The sequence below is a fragment of the Oncorhynchus clarkii genome, chromosome 25 (assembly GCF_045791955.1).
Source record: "Oncorhynchus clarkii lewisi isolate Uvic-CL-2024 chromosome 25, UVic_Ocla_1.0, whole genome shotgun sequence".
In the NCBI taxonomy this organism is placed as follows: Eukaryota; Metazoa; Chordata; class Actinopteri; order Salmoniformes; family Salmonidae; genus Oncorhynchus; species Oncorhynchus clarkii.
Window position 1 is genome coordinate 13,668,017 of NC_092171.1, and position 22,897 is coordinate 13,690,913.

The following is a 22,897-nucleotide window of genomic DNA, read 5'->3' on the forward strand; positions in this document are numbered from 1 at the left end:
CCTGGTGCAGCAACTGCACCGCCCACAACCGCAGGGCTCTTCAGAGGGTGGTGCGGTCTGCCCAACGCATCACTGAGGGCAAACTACCTGTCCTCCAGGACATTTACAGCACCTGATGTCACACAAAGGCCAAAAAGGTCGTCAAGGACAACAACCATCCGAGCCAGGGCCTGTTCACCCCACTATCATCCAGAAGGTGAGGTCAGTACAGGTGCATCAAAGCTGGGACCGAGAGACTGAAAAACAGCATCTCAAAGACATCAGACTGTTAAATAGCCATCACTGGGCGGCTTCCACACGGTTACGTAACCCTACACCTTAGAGGCTTCTGCCCTATATACATAGATTTGGAATCACTGGCCACTTAATGGAACACTAGTCACTAATAATGTTTACATATTTTTGCTTTACTCATCTCATATGTACATACTGTTTTCTATTCTACTGTATTTAGTCTATGCCATTCCGACATTGCTCATCCTAATATTTATATATTCCTTAATTCCATTATTTTACTTTTAGGTTGTGTGTATTGTGAATTGTTAGATATTACTGCACTGTCGGAGCTAGAAACACAAGCATTTCGCTACACCAGCAATAACATGTGACAAACCAAAGTTGATTTGCTTCGACCTTCAGGCACTGGGAGAGTCAAGCGTCGCTTGCATTCTATGTCCTACATCTTGTCTTGTGGAGAATCAGCTGAAAATTCCAAGCCTATAGATATTTACACTCACATGTTGAAAAGTGTAAAGATGGCTTCAGAACATGTGGGAAATTGAAAAGAAAAAGTGTCATGCGTCATTGAGTTCATCTTATTTCTGTGTAATTAGGCTGTAATAACCTAGATTAGTCATACTTGGCCAAACATGTATACTTTGTGTCATCAATAGTCCTTTACCCACCACTGACCAGCTCAGATATTAAAAAAAAAATAAAACTCACAGGAGGAAGATCAAGAACACACCTTTGAAAAAAACAGCAACCATGTTTGTTGCCTAACAAAGAGAAAGTTCAAGATAACTTGAAAGATGATATAGACTGATAACATTCCTCTGTTACATCCTCTGAAAGCGCACTCTGCCTGGACCAGGCCGGTGTTGCCGTTGGTCAGCTCTGCTGTGACCCTGACTGGGTCATTCGTGAGGATGGTGACAGCTAGGGAGGTAGGGGTCTCCGGACACAACACACTGGGGTCTGAGATCAGGTACGTAGTGCTCATATGAGCGAGAGAGAGAGCAAGAGACTTCTACATCAGCTGGGATACAAACACTAAGTGTTCAAGCAACCAGTAAAATGTCAACATATTTTTTTACATGATTGAAATTCCAAAAATGTTTGCTTCTTGGCTCCTATGAGTTATGACTATCAGAAATGAGTACCTATAATAATGACTAGACTACATGACAGAGAAATTCAATTTACGGACATGGCGAAATATTTCAAATAATAAATCACAGAAATGTCTTGTTTCCATCAGCTCAAATTCAAGGTTCATTACCTGGAGGAGACCTGAGCAGAAATGACAGCCAGCGCCACACAAACTCCCAGGAGCCAAATCTCTCCATGTCTTCTCTGCTGTGTTGTAGTCCAGACCAACACATCATTATGGCTCCAACCTGCACCAATCCCACCCATAATGCCAAATTCTGATAGGCTTGTAAGAATTTGATCATAGCATATTTTATTGCACACATTAAAATCAACTTTTTTCACTATCACCCACTTGGAACAAATGTTAGTTTGGCGCAAAACAACTCCCTAGCCGAGAGCTATTGTGGATGACTTATTGAGTAATATTATTCAGATGTCTCAAGGTTGTCATGATTAATTCAAATAAGTAATTAAATGGACGTGATCTTGATGTCAAGAGGGCAGCGGCTATGTGTGACGTTGTCCTAGACGGTCATTGCGTGTGTGTACAGTGTGTGTGCGCGACTATGGGTATAGCTTGTCAGCTTTGAAGACACCAGTGGATGGAGACAAAGGCAAGACCAAACAAGGTCTCACCTTTGATTATGGAGGACCAAGCCTGCAATCATTAGATGTATTTAGATATCCCAAGTCAAATCACTCTGATAAAGCAATTCGTACAGAACAAACAATGTTAGCTTTATATTGACAATTTTATTTATTCTGCGTCTTTGGCAACATAGTCAGCGATCACATTTTAGTTACGTATAAGCATCCACGGATTGCAAGACAGACTGTATATATATATATATATATATATATATGCATCCCTTTCCTTTTAAATTACAATCATCAAAGTGCTTATAAAAGTGCATATTTACAGAGTCCTAAAAACTGATAGAAAACATGAAAATCTTTGGAATGGAAAACTGATATTAAAAAAAGGCACTGCACACAAATCAGCAGCTTAAGAAGGTACTGCTGAAAAAAATGGCACCTGCACTCCTGACCACAACGGGGCTCTGTTGTGCCAACAAACCCTAACTTTCACTAGATGCCAATCACTAGCTAGGTTTCCATCCAATTGGCCACAGATTTTCATGTGAATATTATAAAATCTGTATGAAAACAATAGGCACATTTTCTCCCCACAGATGTGTTTCCATCAAACTGACTTGTTGCGGATTACATGCTGTGCGTGATGACCTTAGTACATATAAAAATATATTTTGCGCTTAAACTCCCATGTACTGAATTTAAAAAAGTAATGGGTTTCCCATTGCATTTTCAACTCTACCGATGGTTTTGTCCAAAAACTGTTGCGTTATATAGCAAAAGTACCCACTCTGGTTTTGGCACGTGTGTGCTAGCTAACAGCTGGCAGATACAGTGCGGGTATAGGCTAGCCTAGGCCTACATGATGAGATTATTATGGGTAAGATCGAGATTATTTGTCAAAACGGCAGCCAAGCATCAGAATAAGACCCTCGAAATGTATTGGAAAGGAGCATCAAGCTTATCACAGTGCACTTTCACCCCCCCTGTGAAGTTCATAACTTATTTAACCTGTGGCTTAATAAACTGCATGCTTTCCCGAGTCGTAGTGGGACCACACCACATAATTTCGTGACCATATTTACCATATGATTGATTGATTATTATATCAATATTAGAACACAAAAAGTGTTTCTAACACCATTTCTCGCATAATTAATTGTACCGACACAAAAGTATCCCACCATGTTGAACAAAACTGGTCTGTCGAAATTTATGAAATTGTACCAACATTTCCTCTTTCCATCAACCCGGTCATTTTCATGCGTCAGGTAATTCATCCACATGAATTGGTTGGATGGAGACCTGGTTAATGACCATCTCAGCTAGTAGAAGGGTGAGTTCCACTCCCTCTCCTTCAACCAGTAGTAGTGAACTGTAACTCCCTCCGAGGCTTCCCTCACACAGTCATTACATCTCAAAGTGATGGTACATGCTCTCCACATATCCCAGAACCCTTTGCCAGTCTGGTCCTCCAGCCCTCAGCATCTCCTCCATGGTCTGTAAAACACAGAGGACTTCAATACGGCAGCATCTCATTCACTATTGAGTCACTATTGAGTTGACACTAACACAGCTTCTGATTAACGGAGACTCGACTCACAAGTAATGTTGTGATTCCAACATTCTCTCCAGTCTTAAATGCCAGGCTGAGGTTCTCCCTCTATGGATAAAAGAATTAGCACCATGATTGACAGGCTAATCAATAGGTGTGTGTGCAATGCATTCAAGTGTGCTATGCATGTGTGTGTTACCCACCTTGCTGTCAGGGTTAAGGGTGCAGTAGGGAATACGTGAGGGGAGGTAGGTGTGGTACAGAGCACAGAAGGCCAGACCATCTGCCCAGCTACTGCTGAAGTTAGTGATGTCAATATTCTGTAAATAGAGTGAGCGTGGGCAGAAAAAGGGTGAAGAAAGTATCATAATGAGTGTTTACTGATTACATATGGAATGTTCCAACATTCTCTTTACCGAGCAGCCTTTCTCCTGACCCCGTTCAAAAACATCGCGTTACGGTACCTTGTAGCCCTGAGTGCGGTTCTGACACCAGCGCAGCAGAGAGTTCCTCTTGGAGCCGCCATGGCGGCGCAGCAGCAGACTGAAGCTGTCCTGAGACCTGGTCTTAGAAGCCTTGTTAGGGGGCAGGTCTGTCAGGGCAGAGTTGTACTGGTTCAATGCCTCCTCCTCTATCCCTGTAAAACACACAAACGACAGTAGAATGTATTCTACCTGCTACATTACTGATCACGGGGTCGTGGTAGGAACGAACGCACTGACACGTGGTTGATTGGGGAACACAAAACACACCAGTGTGAGTGCTGGACCAGCTGCCTTGCCTTTCCAACTCTCTTCTCCCTCTGGTTTGGCTTTGGTTCTGAAGTGAGAGAACATAGATCATATCTATTCATACACTATTACATACTGTACCATACATTCCTTACATTTTATTGTTGTGCCTCAATATTTCAAAAACATGTGAAGGCGTTAGTCGATCACAAAACACATTCTAACTATTGCAATGACGCCACCTGCTGGAATAGTAATGGTTATATATTTGCAGGGTTATGAGACACAGACTAGCAGTTGGACCCCAAATTCTAAGTGGTCTACCTTGAATGTAGCCCCAACTATTGTGGCAGTATTGGACTGGGATGTTCCATTCTGTACAGTGGGAGAGTCTGAAGACACGGGTAGTCTGGAAAGGCTTCTGTGAAATCATGGAATGCCCTTTGATATTACTGGATGAACTCAACTCACACAGACACACTGATCAGAGAAGAACCATTTGTTGTTCAGCTCATCAGGGGTCAGACATGATAGCAAAGCTAACCATTGTTGAAACACTTTATTCTCAGCTTTCACCTTCAGTACCAGTAGTAAAATAAGTTAACATGGTTCTTTACAAATCGATGTCCTCAAGGGTCCCGCCTGAACATCAGTTCCATTCCAACCAGCGCTCAACCCTCCTGACAACGATTTGTCTGATTATGCAACTCTGTTTATGATTTACAAATTATCAAAAATCAGTCTGGATTTACAGTTGAAGTGGGAAGTCTACATACACTTATGTTGGAGCCATTAAAACTCATTTGGAGCCATTAAAACTCATTTATCAACCACTCCACAAATTTCTTGTTAACAAACTATAGTTTTGGCAAGTCAGTTAGGACATCTACTTTGTGCATGACACAAGTCATTTTCCAAACAATTGTTTACAGACAGATTATTTCACTTAGAATTCACTATGTTCTAACTCCAGTGTGTCAGAAGTTTACATACACTAAGTTGACTGTGCCTTTAAAACAGCTTGGAAAATATCAGAAAATGTCATGGCTTTAGAAGCTTCTGATAGGCTATTGACAAGATGAGTCAATTGGAGGTGTACATGTGGATGTATTTCAAGGCCGACCTTCAAACTCAGTGCCTCTTTGCTTGACATCATGGGAAAATCAAAAGAAATCAGCAAAGACCTCAGGAAAAAAAAATTGTAAACCTCCACAAGTCTGGTTCATCCTTGAGAGCAATTTCCAAACACCTGAAGGTACGACGTTCATCTGTACAAACAATAGTACGCAAGTATAAACACCATGGGACCAGCAGGCCGTCATACCGCTCAGGAAGGAGACGCGTTCTGTCTCCTAGAGATGAACATACTTTGGTGCAAATCAATCCCAGAATAACAGCAAAAGACCTTGTGAAGATGCTGGAGGAAACAGGTAAAGTATCTATATCCACAGTAAAAACAAGTCCTATATCGACTTAACCTGAAAGGCCACTCAGCAAGGAAGAAGCTACTGCTCCAAAACCACCATAAAAAGCCAGACTACAGTTTGCAACAGTACATGGAGACAAAGATCGTACATTTACAAATGTCCTCTGGTCTGATGAAACAAAAATAGAACCGTTTGGCCATAATGACCATCGTTATGTTTGGAGGAAAAAGGGGGAGCTTGCAAGCCGAAGAACACCATCCCAACCGTGAAGCATGGGGGTGGCAGTATCATGTTGTGGGGGTGCTTTGTTGCACTTCACAAAATAGACTGCATCATGAGAAAGGAAATTGTGTGGATATATTGAAGCAACATCTCAAGACATCAGTCAGGATGTTAAAGCTTGGTCGCAAATGGGTCTTCCAAATGGACAATGACACCAAGCATGCTTCCAAAGTTGTGGCAAAATGGCTTAAGGCCAACAACGTCAAGGTATTGGAGTGGCCATCACAAAGCCCGAACCTCAATCCTACTGAAGATTTGTGGGCAGAACTGAAAAAGCATGTGCGAGCAAGGAGGCCTACAAACCTGACTCAGTTACACCAGCTCTGTCAGGAGGAACGGGCCAGAATTCACCCAACTTATTGTGGGAAGCTTGTGGAAGGCTACCCAAATCGTTTGACCCAAGTTACACAATTAAAGGCAGTGCTACCAAATACTAATTGAGGGTATGTAAACTTCTGACCCACTGGGAATGTGATGAAAGAAATAAAATCTGAAATAGATCTCTATTATTCTGACATTTCACATTCTTAAAATAAAGTGGTGATCCTAAAAACGGAGTTTAAATGTATTTGGCTAAGGTGCATGTAAACTTCCGACTTCAACTGTAGCTAGAATAGACAGCTATATAAAATCATGGACATTAACATTAATTTAAGTTCATGTATAGTTGAAATCCTTCAAACAGGTAGTCATCCTGGTACTCACCTTGACCTCTCCTGTGCGAGCATCCGTCGCGTCTCCCTCACATCACACCCCTCCTCTGCACTCCTCTCCTCATTGGTCACCTTCATCAAGTACCGGTTGGCCACGACCTTAGTGTCCGTCCTAGCCTCTTCCACAACCACATTCTTATTCACTTCTTCCTGGCTCCTCTTCCCCATCTCGTCATCTCCTCCTTGGCCCACCCTGCTGATTCCCCTCTCCCGGCCCCGGTGGCTTCCCTCCTGGGGCTCGGGTGTGCTTATCTCCTCAGTGGTACTCTCCTTGCCCTGGGTCTTGGCCTGTCCTGGCCCCTGGTTCTGGGTGAGGTGGGCCAGTCTCTGCCTGCTCTCCTTCAGCTCTCCTCGCAGGATGACCAGCTGCCCATCAGTCTCTTCCCATCTCTGCTGGGCAGCCGCCAGCTCTCGCTCTGTATCCTTCTGAGCCGTTCTGAGCACGCTCAGTTCCTCTTCGGCCTCGGCCCTCAGCCGGTCGGCCACCGCTACTGCCACCTGCAGGTCAGACTGGAACTGCTGCCACTCCCCTCTCTCAGTCTGCAGAAAGGAAGACAGTGACAATTATCTACTATGAAGAACAATCCATAGGCCAAAAGTATGTTAACACCTGCTCATCGAACATCTTATTCCTAAATGATGGGCATTAATATGGAGTCCCCTTTTGCTGCTCTAACAGCCTCCACTCTTCTGGGAAGGCCTTCCACTAGACGTTGGAACATTGCTGCGGGGACTTGCTTCCAGTCACCCACAAGAGAGTTAGGGAGGTCTGGTTCACACTCTGCGTTCCAATTCATCCCAAATGTGTTCGATGGGGTTGAGGTCAGTGCTCCGGCTGGCCAGTCAAGTTCTTCTATTCCGATCTCGACCAACCACTTCTGTATGGACCTCGCTTTGTGCACGGGGCATTGTAATGCTGGAACAGGAAAGAGCCTTCCTCAAAATGTTGCCACAAAGTTGGAAGCACAGAATTGTTATTCTATGCTGTAGCGATAAAATTTCCCTCCATCTGAGTCAACTACTCACAACATTTTATGCACTGCTAGCTAGCTTTAGCTTATGCTTTCAGTACTAGATTAATTATCTGATTGGGTGGACAAGATGTCAGTTCACCCTGCAAGAGCTCTAATAAGTTGGAGGACACCCTCTGGAAGTTGTCATCATTACTGTGTAAGTCTATGGAAGGGGATGAGAATGATGAGCCTCCTAGGTTTTGCATTAAGGTCAATGTACCCAGAAGAGGACAGAATCTAGCTGTCCACCAGCTACACCATGGTGCTACCCTACAGAGTGCTGCTGAGGCTACTGTAGACCTTTTTTGCAAAACTGTGTTTTAACCAATTATTTGGTGACGTGAATTTATTTAGTATAGTTTAACTAAAAAGGACAACTCCACTTCCTCATCTGAGCAGTGGAAGCTCCTACATATAGTACCAGACAAAAGTTTGGAAAGGGTTTTTCTTAATTTTTACTATTTTGTACATTCGAAGATAGTGAAGACGTCAAAACTAGGAAATAACACAAATGGAATCATGTAGTAACCAAAAAGTGTTAAACAAATCCAAATATATTTTATATTTGAAATTCTTCAAAAGGAGCCAGCCTTTGCCTTGATGACAGCTTTGCACACTCCAGGCATTCTCTCAACCAGCTTCATAAGGTAGTCACCTGGAATGCATTTCAATTAACAGGTGTGCCTGGTTAAAAGTTTATTTGTGGAATTAAGAAGGAATCTATCCTTCTTAATGTGTTTGAGCCAATCAGTTGTGTTGTGACAAGGTAGGAGTGGTATACAAAAGATGGCCCTATTTGGTAAAATACTAAGTCCATATTAGGGCAAGAACAGCTCAAATAAGCAAAGAGAAACAACAGTCCATCATTACTTTAAGACATGAAGGTCAGTCAATTCAAAACATTTCAATAACTTTTAAAGTGCAGTCACAAAAACCATCAAGTGCTATGATGAAACTGGCTCTCATGCGGACAGGAAAGGAAGACCCAGCATTATCTCTGCTGCAGAGTTCATTAGAGTTAACTGCAACCCAAATAAATGCGTCACAGTTCAAGTAACAGACATCTCTACATCAACTGATCAAAGACAGTGAATCAGGCCTTCATGGTCGAATTGCTGAAAAGAAACCACTACTAAATAACACCACTAAGATGAAGAGACTTACTTCGGCCAAGAAACACGGTGGAAATCTGTCCTTTGGTCTGATGAGTCCAATACATACATACACCCACTTGAAGTCAGACGTTTACATACATACACTTTTAGTTAAAACTACATACACAAAAACAGAACTGTTTGGCCATAATGACCATCGTTATGTTTGGAGGAAAAATGGGAGGCTTGCAAGCCAAAGAACACCATCCCAACCGTGAAGCACGGGGGTGGCAGCATCATGCTGTGGGGGTGCTTTGCTGAAGGAGAGATTGGTGCACTTCACAAAATAGATAACATGAGAAAGGAAAATTATGTGGATATATTGAAGCAACATCTCAAGACATCAGTTAAAGCTTGGTCGCAAATGGGGTCTTCCAAAATGGACAATGACCCCAAGCATACTTCCAAAGTTGTGGCAAAATGTCTTAAGGCCAACAGGGTCAAGGTATTGGAGTGTCCATCACAAAGACCTGACCTCAAACCCTTAGAAAATTTGTGGGCAGAACTGAAAACCTGACTCATTTACACCAGCTCTGTCAGGAGGAATGGGACAAAATTCACCCAACTTATTGTGGGAAGCTTGTGGAAGGCTACCCAAAACATTTGACCCAAATTAAACAACATAAAGGCAATGCTACCAAATAATAATTGAGTGTATATGAACTTCTGACCCACTGGGAATGTGATGAAATAAATAAATTCTCTACTATTATTTTGACATTTCACATTCTTATAATAAAGTGGTGATCCTAACTGACCTAAAGCAGGGAATTTTTACTAGGATTAAATGTCAGGAATTGTGAAAAAAACAGTTGAAATGTATTTGACTAAGGTGTATGTAAACTTCCGACTTCAACTGTGTGTGTGTGTATATATATATATATATATCCTCCTAATGTGTCGCTTCAAGACCAGATTGATCTCAGTTTGTCAGAGTAGCCACTCATTTAGGTGGTATTAAAAAAAGATTCAGCTAATGTCTCCTGTCGTGTAAATTACGTAGAATTGCATGAAATGCATTTTTTTAGTTTTTATCAGATTTTTTTCTAAGACTAAAATCAAAATCCCCATGTGTGGAAATCCAAAAAACGCCTCTGCTGAACTGTAGCCTACGCCACATTGCCAAAGATTTCTTAATCAGGCCCCGTCTGCCAGCATCACATCATACACAGCACCTCTAGAGACTATACGATTTAAATGATTAAATGTCCATTTGGCCTTCATAAACTAACAGCTGGATGGGATGAGACGGAGGCAAGTCTTAGCATGTTTAGAGGAGTGGATCTAGCGAATCAAATGAGCCACATCGAGACCTGTGCAAACGCATTGCTGTAAACAGCCCTGGCCCCATTCAGGTGCACTGGCTCAGATCCACTAACCTGGAATGTGTGACTTGTTTACTGCCCTTACTCCAAAAGGGGCTATGATTCACTGAGGTTATTGCTGAATTTCTAATGAATCACACAAGTTGAACACAGGGAGAAGAAATCATACCACAGCAATGCAGCAGGCTATTACATACAGTAAACTCACGAGAATGGGTGGATAGAAAAGATACCAATACCAGATTGTGTGTCGCAAAGTGGCTTCGTCAACTAACATGCTAACCAAACTGACCGCGCTGCGTGAAGCAAGCATAGCAAAATAAACCAAACACGACCTAACTGCTTAAACGAGTATGCGTAGCCAAGCGTTAAAATAGAACGGATCTCTATGCGAAGGAGATGTGTCGTGCTGCATGAGGAAAATGGTGGGTACACCAGATACTGGCTGGTTCTGATCCACGACCCTACTTTTTTTATTTTAAGGTATCTGACCAACGGATGCAAATCTGTAATCCCAGTCATGTGAAATACGGTGTATTCGGAAAGTATTCAGACCTCTTGACTTTTTCCACAGTTTATTATAAAACTGATTAAAATTGTTTTCCCTCAATCTACACACAATACCCCATAATGACAAAGCAAAAACAGATTGTTTGGCAAATGTACAAAAATAAAAACAGAACCATTCAGACCCTTTGCGACACGACTCAAAATTGAGCTCAGGTGCATCCTGTTTCCATTGATCATCCTTGAGATGTTCCTACAACTTGATTGGAGTCCACCTGTGGTACATTCAATTGATTCGACATGATGAAAGGCACCTGTATACTGTAGGCCCTTATACACCTGTATAAGGGCCTACAGTTGACAGTGCATGTCAGAGGAAAAACCAAGCCAAGAGGTCGAAGGAATTGTCCGTTGGCCACCGAGACAGGATTGTGTCGAGGTACAGATCTGGGGATGGGTACTAAAACATTTCTGCAGCTTTAAAAAGGTACCCCAAGAAGACAGTGGCTTCCATCATTCTTAAAATGGAAGAACTTTGGAATCACCAAGACTATTACTAGAGCTGTCCGTCCGGCCAAACTGAGCAATTGGGGGAGAAGAGCCTTGGTCAGGGAGGTTGACCAAGAACCCGATGGTCACTGATAGAGCTCCAGAGTTCCTCTCTGGAGATGGGAGAACATTCCAGAAGGACAACCATCTCTGCAGCACTCCACCAAATCAGGCCTTTATAGTAGAGTGGCCAGACAAAGGCCAATCCTCAGTAAAAGGCACATGACAGCCAGCTTGGAGTTGGCCAAAAGGCACCTAAAGGACTCTCAGACCATGAGAAACAAGATTCTCTGTTCTGATGAAACCAAGATTTAACTTTTTGGCCTGAGTGCCAAGCGTCACATCTGGAGGAAACCTGGCACCATCCCTACGCTGAAGCATGGTGGTGGCAGCATCATGCTGTGGGGATGTTTTTCAGCGGCAGGTACTGGGAGATTAGTCAGGATCGAGGGAAATATGAACGGAGCAAAGTATAGAGATATCCTTGATTTAGAACCTGCTCCAGAGCACTCAGGACCTCACTGTGGCGAATGTTCTCCATCCAATATTACCACGAACCTAAGCACACAGCCAGGCCAACGCAGGAGTTGCTTCGGGACAAGTCTGAATGTCATCGAGTGGCCCAGCCAGAGCCTGGACTTGAACCCGATCGAAGATCTCTGGAGAGACCTGAAAATAGCTGTGCAGCGACGCTCCCATCCAACCTGACAGAGCATGAGAGGATCTGCTGAGAAAAATGGGAGATTCCCCAAATACAGGTGTGCCAAGCTTGTGGCGTCATACCCAAGAAGACTTAAGTCTGTAATCGCTGCTAAGGGTGCTTCAACAAAGTACTGAGTAAAAGGGTTTGAATACTTAAGCAAATGTGATGTTTTTTAAATTTGTAATACATTTGCAAAAAAATGTCTCATTATGGGGTATTGCTTGTAGATTGATGGGGAACATTCTAAAGTAAGGCTGTAACAAAAAAGTGGAAAAAGTCAAGGGGTCTGAAGGCACCGTACATATTAAGACCTAATGACTATTTCAATTGACTGATTTCCTTTAAATCTTTGAAATTGGTGCATGTTGTGTTTATATCTTTTGTTAGGCTTAATACAGATGGTTCACAGTTGGTTTTGCTATTTTGCGTGTAACGAACGTGTCCGGTGGGGATAGACAAAAAAATTATAAATCGTCGGATGCAAGCGTGGAGACGGTTTAGTCCGCGTGTTACCTCACTTGCACTGATATTATAAAGAGCTGCACCGACGTAACGTACCAGTAAACTTCCGCCAGGTTTTCTTCACATATTATTTTCTATTGAGTGCAGATGCAGGAGAGGAGACCAGGTGAGAACGCCACTATCGACAAACATACACCCTGAGAGCATGCCCTAGCTTTGGACATGCACAAACACTGCCCTGTGGATAAAAGGTAGAAATAAAACAGGCTCTCAAGCAGAGTTGCTGAGCCAAAAGGTAAAATGATAAGGACCACTGAGAAAATCTGTTGAGAGCAGCCGAAATACAGCACTATCCAGTTACCAAACATGCAACGGCACATAAAGTAACATGCACAGATGGAATCAGTGCAGAATGGGTGTGAGAGCATTGCAATGTGACCCCGCAGAGAAATGTGGGAGTGTGGAGGAGTGGAGGGGTTGCCTTGTTTGGTAATTAAATGAAAAATGGATAGAGACGCGGAGGAGGAGAGACTGGAGCCAGCTCGTTTCCTCATCTGACCGGCGACTCTAGACCACAGCTGGGGTCTATTATGTCGTCATTGGACGGACACACACACACACACACACACGAGAGCATATTCTCTTTCACTCACACACACACACACCTCTCCTTAGTCATTTCTCTTCCAACACAACCAAAGTGAAGTTCACCGCTCTCTCTAACACAGTAAACTTTAGACCACTGAACCCGTTCTTACATTCTTTGATTCAAAGCCTCAGAGTTTAAACTGCCTTATGGCAGCAGACACAAAGTGCTTTTTATTAGTACACATGATGCAACTCATAATGCCAGATGGGAGACAAGAACACAATGGGAAACCATTAGACTAAACCACCCCGTCCTGTAGTAGCCTCTGATCTGCATCCTGCCTGTACAGCTAACTAACTGTCAGTTTGTCCAAATAGGGCACGTCTTAGATTGGAAACAGGAGGGGGCACTCCTCACACACAGAGAGATAACACTGTTGATTCTCCCTTAGACACACACATACTCCCTCTCGGGAATCCCTAGTGACACATGCCGCATAGTCTCTCCAGGACGGTTGTGGTTATTCCAGTTGTGTGTCTCTCAGCTGGTGTATGTGTGAGAGAGACAGAGAGAACCATCCGTCTGTCCCCAAGCCTCCGTTCACTTCCACACCCAGACCCCCTAATGCATACTTGAGTCTGTGTCCCCACCTGCCGTGGGTTTTCTGCAACTTTCCACACTCACTTGGGTGTATTGAACAACCAGTTCTCATACACTCTTGATACTCATTAAGAGACCAACTCAGTTCAACAGCAGTCCCTACAAGGCCTGTGGATACACTCACCCACACTAGACACATCTAGATCAAAGACAGTGCTTCTACCCTCCACCCCCAGACATCTAACTTCTCCCCAGTCGCAACCATTTATTCTGCATTGCAAATTTGACCCACAACCTTCATTTGGCATGTAAACATATTCAACCTCAGTTTCAGAGCCAAAACCAGCTCAATCCTGGAAATCTGCAGCACTGTCCAACCGGAACTGATCCCAGAGCAGATCTGAGAGCTATTTAATCCACGGGAAAAGATCAGCCCACATACCCAACCACATGGACAGGCGCAATAGACAGGGAAAGAGACCGGGTGGATGAACGGGACATTGGCTTGGTGAGAAGGAGGAGTGGACGCAAAGGACAGGAAAGAGGGGCTAGACAGGGAAGACGAAGGGCAGAGGTGGGATCAGGAGGGAGCAACAGTTGTGTGGTCGTTTGAGTGCCTGAGGGAGGGAGGGAGAGAGGGAGGGGTGGTGAGAAGAGCCTCGAGAGCACAGGAGCAAGAGGGCGCGAGAGAGCAGCACGGGAGCAAGAGAGCGGCACGGGAGCAAGAGAGCGGCACGGGAGAAAGAGAGCGCGAGAGCATGCTCTCCCTCAAGTGCCGCTCTCCCGCTCCCATGCCTCGAGAGCACGGGAGTGAGAGAGTGCGAGAAAGCGGCACGGGAGCAAGAGAGCGCGGCACGGGAAAGTGAGAGGGAGCGAGCGGCACGGGAGAAGGAGCGAGCGAGCGAGCGGCACGGGAGAGGGAGGGAGCGAGCGAGCGAGCGGCACGGGAGAGGGAGGGAGCGAGCGAGCGAGCGAGCGGCACGGGAGAGGGAGGGAGCGGCACGGGAGAGCGAGCGAGCGGCACGGGAGAGCGAGCGAGCGGCACGGGAGAGCGAGCGAGCGGCACGGGAGAGCGAGCGAGCGGCACGGGAGAGCGAGCGAGCGGCACGGGAGAGGGAGCGAGCGGCACGGGAGAGGGAGCGAGCGGCACGAGGGAGCGAGCGAGCGGCGGGAGAGGGAGCGAGCGAGCGGCACGGGAGAGGGAGCGAGCGAGCGGCACGGGAGAGGGAGCGAGCGAGCGGCACGGGAGAGGGAGCGAGCGAGCGGCACGGGAGAGGGAGCGAGCGAGCGGCACGGGAGAGGGAGCGAGCGAGCGGCACGGGAGAGGGAGCGAGCGAGCGGCACGGGAGAGGGAGCGAGCGAGCGGCACGGGAGAGGGAGCGAGCGGCACGGGAGAGGGAGCGAGCGGCACGGGAGAGGGAGCGAGCGGCACGGTAGAGGGAGCGAGCGGCACGGGAGAGGGAGCGAGCGGCACGGTAGAGGGATCGAGCGGCACGGGAGAGGGAGCGAGCGGCACGGGAGAGGGAGCGAGCGAGCGAGCGGCACGGTAGAGGGATCGAGCGAACGAGCGAGCGGCACGGGAGAGGGAGCGAGCGAGCGAGCGGCACGGGAGAGGGAGCGAGCGAGCGAGCGGCACGGGAGAGGGAGCGAGCGGCACGGGAGAGGGAGCGAGCGGCACGGGAGAGGGAGCGAGCGGCACGGGAGAGGGAGCGAGCGGTATGGTTAAGCGAGAGAGAGAGAGCGTCACGGGAGAGCGAGAGGGAGCGAGCGGTATGGTTAAGAGAGAGAGCGCCACGGGAAAAAACGAGAGGGAGCGAGCGGTATGGTTAAGCGAGAGAGAGAGCGGCACGGGGGACAGAGCAGGAAAGCGAGAGAAAAGCCAACTGACATTTACTCCTGAGGTACTGACCTGGTGCACCCTCTACAACTACTGTGATTATTATTTGACCCTGCTGGTCACCTATGAACGTTTGAACATTTTGAAGAACAATCTGGCTTTAATGGCCATGTAGTCCTATAATCTCCAACCGACACAGCCAGAAGAGGAGTTGTTCCTAGCCACCATGCTTCTACGTCTGCATTGCTTGCTGGCTTCTGGTTAACACTTTGTGACATCTGCTGATGTAAAAATGGCTTGTATTTGATTTGATTCGATAGTGTTTACCATTATTTTCTATTACTAAATAATCTCTGTACCTCACACATACAATTATCAGTCGATCAGTGAATTTCAAACACAGATTCAACCACAAAGACCAGGGAGGTTTTCCAATGCCTCGCAAAGAAAAGCACACATTGGTAGATGGGGTAAAAAAAATAGACAATGAATATCCCTTTGAGCATGGTGAAGTTATTAACTACACTGGATGGTGTATCAATACACCCAGTCACTACAAAGATACAGGCGTCCTTCCTAACTCAGTTTCCCGAAAGGAAGGAAACCACTCAGGGATTTTACTATGAGGCCAATGGTGACTTTAAAACAGTTACAGAGTTTAATGGCTGTGATAGGAGAAAACTGAGGATGGATCAACAACATTGTAGTAGCTCCACAATACTAACCTAATTGACAGAGTAAAACATTCCAAAACATGCATCCTGTTTGAATTAAGCACTAAAGAAAACTGCAAAAAATGTAGCAAAGAATACAAAGCGTTATCTTCGGGGAAAATCCAACACAGCACTGAGTACCACTAAATATTTCCTAGTATGGTTGTGGCTACATCATGTTATGGGTATGCTTGTCACCGGGAAGATAGCTTTGTTTTTACCCTAAAAAAAACTAAGAGCTAAGCACATTCAAATTTCTAGAGGAGTGTGCTTTTCAACAGACACTGGGAGACAAATTCACCTTTCAGCAGGACAATAACGTAAAACAGTGTTTCCCAACCAGGGGTACTTGAGAAGACTCATGAGACCATAGGCGTACTGGTAAAATGCACGATGGGGTACTTCAGGGGTACTCCATGCAGAGCAAAAATGTAATTGGTGGTACATTAACCAAGAGTGTTTAGGAACCACTGACCTAAAACAAGGCCAAATATACACGAGTTGCTTACCAAGACAACATTGAATGTTCCCGAGTGGCCTAGTTAGTTTTGACTTGAATCGGCTTGAAAATCTATGGCAAGACATGAAAATAAATGGATGTCTAGCAATGATCTACAACAGACTTAACAGCTTGAAGATTTTTATTATTTTTTATAAACGTAAAAATATTGTACAATCCAGGTGTGCAAAGCACTTACTCAGAAAGACTCACAGCTGGAATCGCTGCCAAAGGTGAGCCTAACATGTATTGACTCAGGGGTGTGAATACTTATGTATATCAGATATTTCTGCATTTCATTAAATTTTCTAAAATGTCTAGAAACATGTTGTCACTTTGTCCTTATCGGGTATTGTGAGTAGATGAGCAAGAAAATCAATTAAATCAATTTTGAATTGAGGCTGTAACACTACTAAATGTAGACTAAGCCAAGGGGTATGAACACTTTCTGAAGGCACTGTATGTATATACAGTATGTACAGTTTGTGTGTGTGTTTGTGCATAAAGGGGAGATCAAGATTATCTTAGAGCATTTTCTCCTTGACTCCTCAGGATCTCAGGAGGGGTCTAGGACAGGAAGAGGCCATTTAGCAGGACTGCGTCTCCCAGAGGCCCTTGCTCTGTTCTATTTCTGGGTGGAGATGACAGGATGTCTTTTGTTGTTATCTCCTGAGCTAAGTTACATGCGGTAAACCCCAGCTGCAACCTCTGCCTCTGGGATTGTGTAATTTCCTGTTTGTTTCTAAATTTATCCACCAAAAACTCTCCCCAATACACCTCTCCACGTACAATGAACAAAAATACAGTTGAAAGTTTACATACACTTAAGTTGGAGTCACTCGTCTTTCAACCACTCCACACATTTCTTGTTAACAAGCTATAGTTCGGCAAGTCGTTTAGGACATCTACTTTGTGCATGACAAGTCATTTTTACAACAATTGTTTACAGAGATTATTTCACGAATTCACTGTATCACAATTCCAGTGGGTCAGAAGTTTACATACATTAAGTTGACTGTGCCTTTAAACAGCTTGGAAAATTCCAGAAAAGTATGTCATGGCTTTAGAAGCTTCTGATTGGCTAATTGACATCATGAGTCAATTGGAGGTGTACATGTGAATGTATTTCAAGGCCGACCTTCAAACTGTGCCTCTTTACTTGATATCATGGGAAAATCCAAAGAAATCAGCCAAGACCTCAGAAAAGTAATTGTAGACCTCCACAAGTCTGGTTCATCCTTGCGAGAAATTTCCAAATGCCTGAAGGTACCACGTTCATCTGTACAAACAATAGTACGCAAGTATAAACACCATGGGACCAACAGAGCCATCACACCGCTCAGGAAGGAGAAGAGTTCTGTCTCCTAGAGATGAACATAATTTGGTGCGAAAAGTGCAAATCAATCCCAGAACAGAAAAGGACCTTGTGAAGATGCTGGATGAAACAGGTACAAACGTATCTATATCCACAGTAAAACAAGTCCTATATCAACATAACCTGAACGGCCGCTCAGCAAGGAAGAAGCCACTCCAAAACTGCCATAAAAAAGCCAGACTACGGTTCGCAACTGCACATCGGGACAAAGATTGTACTTTTTGGAGAAATGTCCTCTGGTCTGATGAAACAAAATAAAAAACTGTTTGGCCATAATGACCAGGAAAACTGACCTAAGACAAGACATTTTTACTAGGATTAAATGTTAAGAGTTGTGAAAAACTGAGTTTAAATGTATTTGGCTAAGGTGTATGTAAACTTCCGACTTCAGCTGTAAATGCAAAATGTTAAGTGTTGGTGCCATGTTTCCTGAGTGGAAATAAAAGATCCCAGAAATGTTCAATACGCATAAAAAGCTTATTTCTCTAAAATTTTGTGCACACATTTTTTATATCCCTGTAAGTAAGCATTTATCCTTTGCCAAGATAATCCCTTCACCTTACAGGTGTGGCATATGAAGAAGCTGATTAAACAGCATGATCATTACACAGGTGCACCTTGTGTGTGGGACAATTTAAGACCACGCTAAAATGTGCAGTTTTGTCAAACACCACAATGCCACAGATGTCTCAAGTTGAGGGAGTGTGCAATTGGCATGCTGACTGCAGGAATGTCCACCAGAGTTGTTGCCAGAAATTGTAATGTTCATTTCTCTACCATAAGCCGCCTCCAATGTCATTTCAGATCATTTGGCAGTACGTCCAACCAGCCACACAACCGCAGACCACGTGTTTGGCGTTGTGTGGGCAAGCAGTTCGCTGATGTCAACGTTGTGAACAGAGTGCCCCATGGTGACGGTGGGGTTACGGTATGGGCAGGCATAAGCTACGGACAACGAACACAATTGCATTTTATTGATGGCAATTTGAATGCCCAAAAATACAGTGACAAGATCCATTGAGAGGACAATTGTGCATATCTATATGCCCAGTCATGTGAAATCCATAGATAAGGGCCTAAAGAATGAATTTATTTCAATAGACTGATTTCCTCAAATGAACTGTAAATCAGTAAAATCAATGAAATTGTTGCATGTTGCATTTATAATTTTTATTCAGTGTACTTAGACAAATGCTAAATAAAGAATAGTAGCTACACCTAAAACAAAGTAGTTGTCCAACCTAAAAACACACCTGAGCTTAGTACTTAGATTAAAGGAAGGGAATCTGTCATGTTCTATTGTCTGAGTTTGTAGCAATGGTGACCCTCGCTCCACATCTGTTTGTGCTTTAGCCAACTCTTCTCTGCAGTGTTCCTTTGTTGTCATGCCAAAGGTAGTCGATGGCATGACAACAATAGTTAGAAGAGTTGGCTAAAGCACAAGTCAATCTGGGACTAAAGCTGAAGGGTTACACTATGTAGAATCTGTTTCCTGATTTGAAAACAGGTCAGTTCATTGTTTACTGGAATGTCTTGTTAATCTTTCTCACCTGCATGGTCTCCCTCAGACTCTGGACCTCTACGGTCAACTTCTGACGTTCCACTAGCAGATGCTTCAATACATCTACTAGATGGGGAGAGAGAAAAAGAAAGTGAGAGAGAGGAGAAGAGAAAAATTTCAGAAATATGGCATTGTGGGATTATTTTAGGCATTGCTAGAAAGAGGGTCTGTTAATGTCTACGTACAGTATGTGCTGCTCTTACCCGCGCTGCTCAGAGCAGCATACTGACTGGGGCTGAGACCCAGTGCTGTCCTACACTCCTCCACCAGTCTCTCCAGCTCTCCCTGGTTGTCTGCAGTCCTACGGACCTCCAGCATGGATGTGCTCAGTCCACTGTCCTTTTCCTTCCAGCTATGGTCAGAGGGGCTGACCGGGCCGGCTGAAAACAAGGGGCTATCCAGAGATGGAGGACTCTTGGTGTGGCTAATCATTGAGCTATTCCCCTGGGATACAGGACTCCTGGGAGTAGAGCAGGTGGGGCCTCCATTACGCCCCATCACAACCCGCCTTTCAGGCGCTGCTGCATCACTTCCTGTCTTGCCCTGCAGGGAGATAAGCCCAGGACCAATCACAGAGTAGCCTGGGCTGACAGGCAGGGAGGGTAGTAGTCTCTTCCCACTTAGGGCTGGAGCCGGAGCTGTGGCTGGGACCGGCTGGCCTGGTGTAGAGGGTGTGATCTGAGTGAGAGCAGGCAGGGTGGAGGTCACTGGAGAAGTAGGGGGGGTGTGGAACACATCCAAGTTGGGCCCTGGAGAGAATAAGAGTAACAGCACAAGTGTGAGTAAGAGACACAGCCAGACAGACAGACAACGAGAGGGTGAGAGATTGAGTGCAGTGGTCACTGGTTGGGCATGTATCGTGTGATGGCATGCAATGCTGCCTTGATGACTAATCCAGACCGTCAACCCCCCACAATACTCAGGCCGTCATTCTCAGGATGAATGGGCCATTGCTTGTCAGGAGACACACGTTCCTCTGCTCTGTGCTGCTGATCTATACCACCACTGACCCTAAATCCTCCTTTGTCCTTGGTTTAAACAGATATTCCCTAGGCTTAATTCATATAATTCCTGATAGAGTTCCACAATACAAGTTATGGAAAGTGATGCATCATAATCATGTCAATCTAACCCACAGCAAATTTAGTGACTGGCCGTAACTTCCACCGCTGACTTCTATTCACCCATTCCAAGCCATAATGTGTGTATGCGTCAGTCCGCCAGCATTAGGCTTCCCATGATTAATCCGTTGCCCTTGTGCTGAGCCGGGGAATTCTGCAGATTCATCACAGCTTGGGTAGCAAAGCCTGACAAATCGCAAGGGGACGCGAGGAGAATGACCACCGAGCAACACACACACAGGAACCAAGCCAAGATTCCTACCCCCTGACCCACACACACTCTGGAGATTGGGGAACACAAATGCAGAGATGGATCCAGTCTCTCCTCACTCCCTCGTCTCATTCCTACTCTCTATTAATGCCTCTCTGTCCATCCCCATTCGGTCTTTTCACCATTGACTAAAAGCTGAAATAGGTATGTGAGCATCACTCTGGGTATGCTGTCTTTGTTCACTGAAGGAAAAGTCAAAAGACTTCAGAGACAGCTGTTCAGCACATCAGGAGGGTTGACAGGTTAAGTAAGGAGTGTGTGTGTGTGTACGGGGGGGCAGAGGGTACCTGTGGGTCCATGGCTGTCCTTGCTGGAGAAGTTACCCATGATGCAGTGGGAAAGTAGACAACACACCAGTGGCCCTGGCCTTTCTTGGCTCTCTGGACAGAGCTGAGGCTGCAGAGGAGACCTGCACAACAGCAATCAGTGCGATTAATCATCTCTAATATGGCACTGCGCTGTTATGTAATGTTCCACAAGGGAAATGATGCACCAATGAATAACACATTCCGCACACAGCAATTGGTGAGACACCAATCTATATTAAAAGTGATTAGAGAACTGCAATGAGAAAATATTACTTGTTTCACATGGAAAGCAGTCACTTGTATCTGACCCTCCTGTATGAGAGGCCCAGTAAGAGAGAGTGAGGACATGAGTGTATATCCAGACTAAACATTAGATAGACATCTTAGATAGACATCTATGTTCATTTGAATGTTGCACCACCTTCGGGGGAAAACAAAAAGTCTGCAACAAACCAAAGCACATTTTAGTGAGGGATAGAACAGATGACAATAGAATCCCACAACTCAATTGTAGTAAAACAGTGCCCGTATCATGAATTTGGTCGTCTAATCTGTCAGTGACATCTGTCCAAAGCGTGCCAGCGTTCTCAACTTTAATTAATTCTCATTTGTAGCTGACTAATGACGGAGATCATTCAAACCTCAGTGGCTTTGGGCGTTTGAATTGATTCCCATGTTAAATAGACACGAAGGCCCATTTCAATATCTAAATTGGATGATTAATAGCCAAATTAAGTTGAATGCATGTAGCCCTAGAGTTAGAGAACCGCACCTTCCCCTAAAATTAATTTACAGGCGCAACTCAGTCGTCTTATCAAAAATACTAAAACTCAACGTTTATATTTACACAAGGGAGGAGAATAGAAAATATTTAGTTTTTCTACCAACACGAAACCCATCTCAAAGAAATTTGAAAGTTATCTGAGACACACGTCTTTCTATCCAAACTGCGATGCATTTATCAAGCTTTTTAATCAACTGTAGGCCTACACACCCTTTAAACTTTAAGGTATAATTATTTATTTGTATCCCTTTCTTTTCCTCCTCGTGCAAATGTAATCAATCGTATCTCCTCCTCACCTACCTTCCCGCTGTAGCCTACCGCGCACTGGATCTGTCCTCTTTGTCAATGCGGGGAGTGCGTACCACGAAAGAGGATGAAGTAGCCAAACGTACCAACTCCGCTTGTTCAAGGTGAAGTAGACCTATACACTTGTTTCTCCCATGAGAACCCCCAATATGTAATGTGGCGAGTATTTTGTAACAGAACTTAATGCATCTTCATCGTTATCAACTTCACCTAACTTTCCTCCATTCTGCTCTGATACAGTAAGCTCTCAGTTCTGCCCATGGCCACTAGGAGCATAATTGCGCTCTTCTATTTGTATGCAATAGTGATTTGGTCGTTCGCGAACGGATCTTTTTGGTGAACGCAGGGAAAATAATAGCATCGGTGAAAGAGCCGTTAATTTGTCTCCCTGATTTGCATACTGCTGCTACTGCTTTTTGAGCTCAAAACAACGTTTTTCTGCAGATAAATGACCAAATAATTATCGAAAGAAAGAGAATTTTCACTGCAGACAATGAATAGTGGGAATGGAGAGCTGTCAATCAATCTGGTCCACGTTGATGTT

At 44.6% G+C, this 22,897-nt stretch overlaps 1 protein-coding gene across 4 annotated transcripts; it reads right to left on the reverse strand.

Annotated features, from left to right (window-relative positions):
• Positions 1 to 2,107: 2,107 nt before the first annotated feature.
• LOC139383726 (cytospin-A-like) lies at positions 2,108 to 22,629 on the reverse strand. 4 transcript variants are annotated; one of them, XM_071128283.1, is made up of 11 exons: positions 22,348 to 22,629; positions 21,243 to 21,364; positions 19,767 to 20,312; positions 19,553 to 19,629; positions 6,669 to 7,216; positions 4,579 to 4,675; positions 4,276 to 4,342; positions 3,988 to 4,160; positions 3,727 to 3,843; positions 3,572 to 3,631; positions 2,108 to 3,468 (listed from the first exon to the last, which is right to left on the reverse strand). In XM_071128283.1, the coding sequence occupies exons 2-11, from the start codon at positions 21,280 to 21,282 to the stop codon at positions 3,379 to 3,381; spliced, it is 1,815 nt and encodes a 604-aa protein (XP_070984384.1). In that variant the 5' UTR covers positions 21,283 to 21,364; positions 22,348 to 22,629; the 3' UTR covers positions 2,108 to 3,378. The 4 variants fall into 4 exon arrangements, with proteins under 4 accessions (XP_070984384.1, XP_070984386.1, XP_070984385.1 ...); XM_071128285.1 differs by having other exon boundaries at positions 19,553 to 19,626; positions 22,344 to 22,591; XM_071128284.1 differs by having other exon boundaries at positions 19,553 to 19,626; positions 22,348 to 22,586.
• Positions 22,630 to 22,897: the final 268 nt, after the last annotated feature.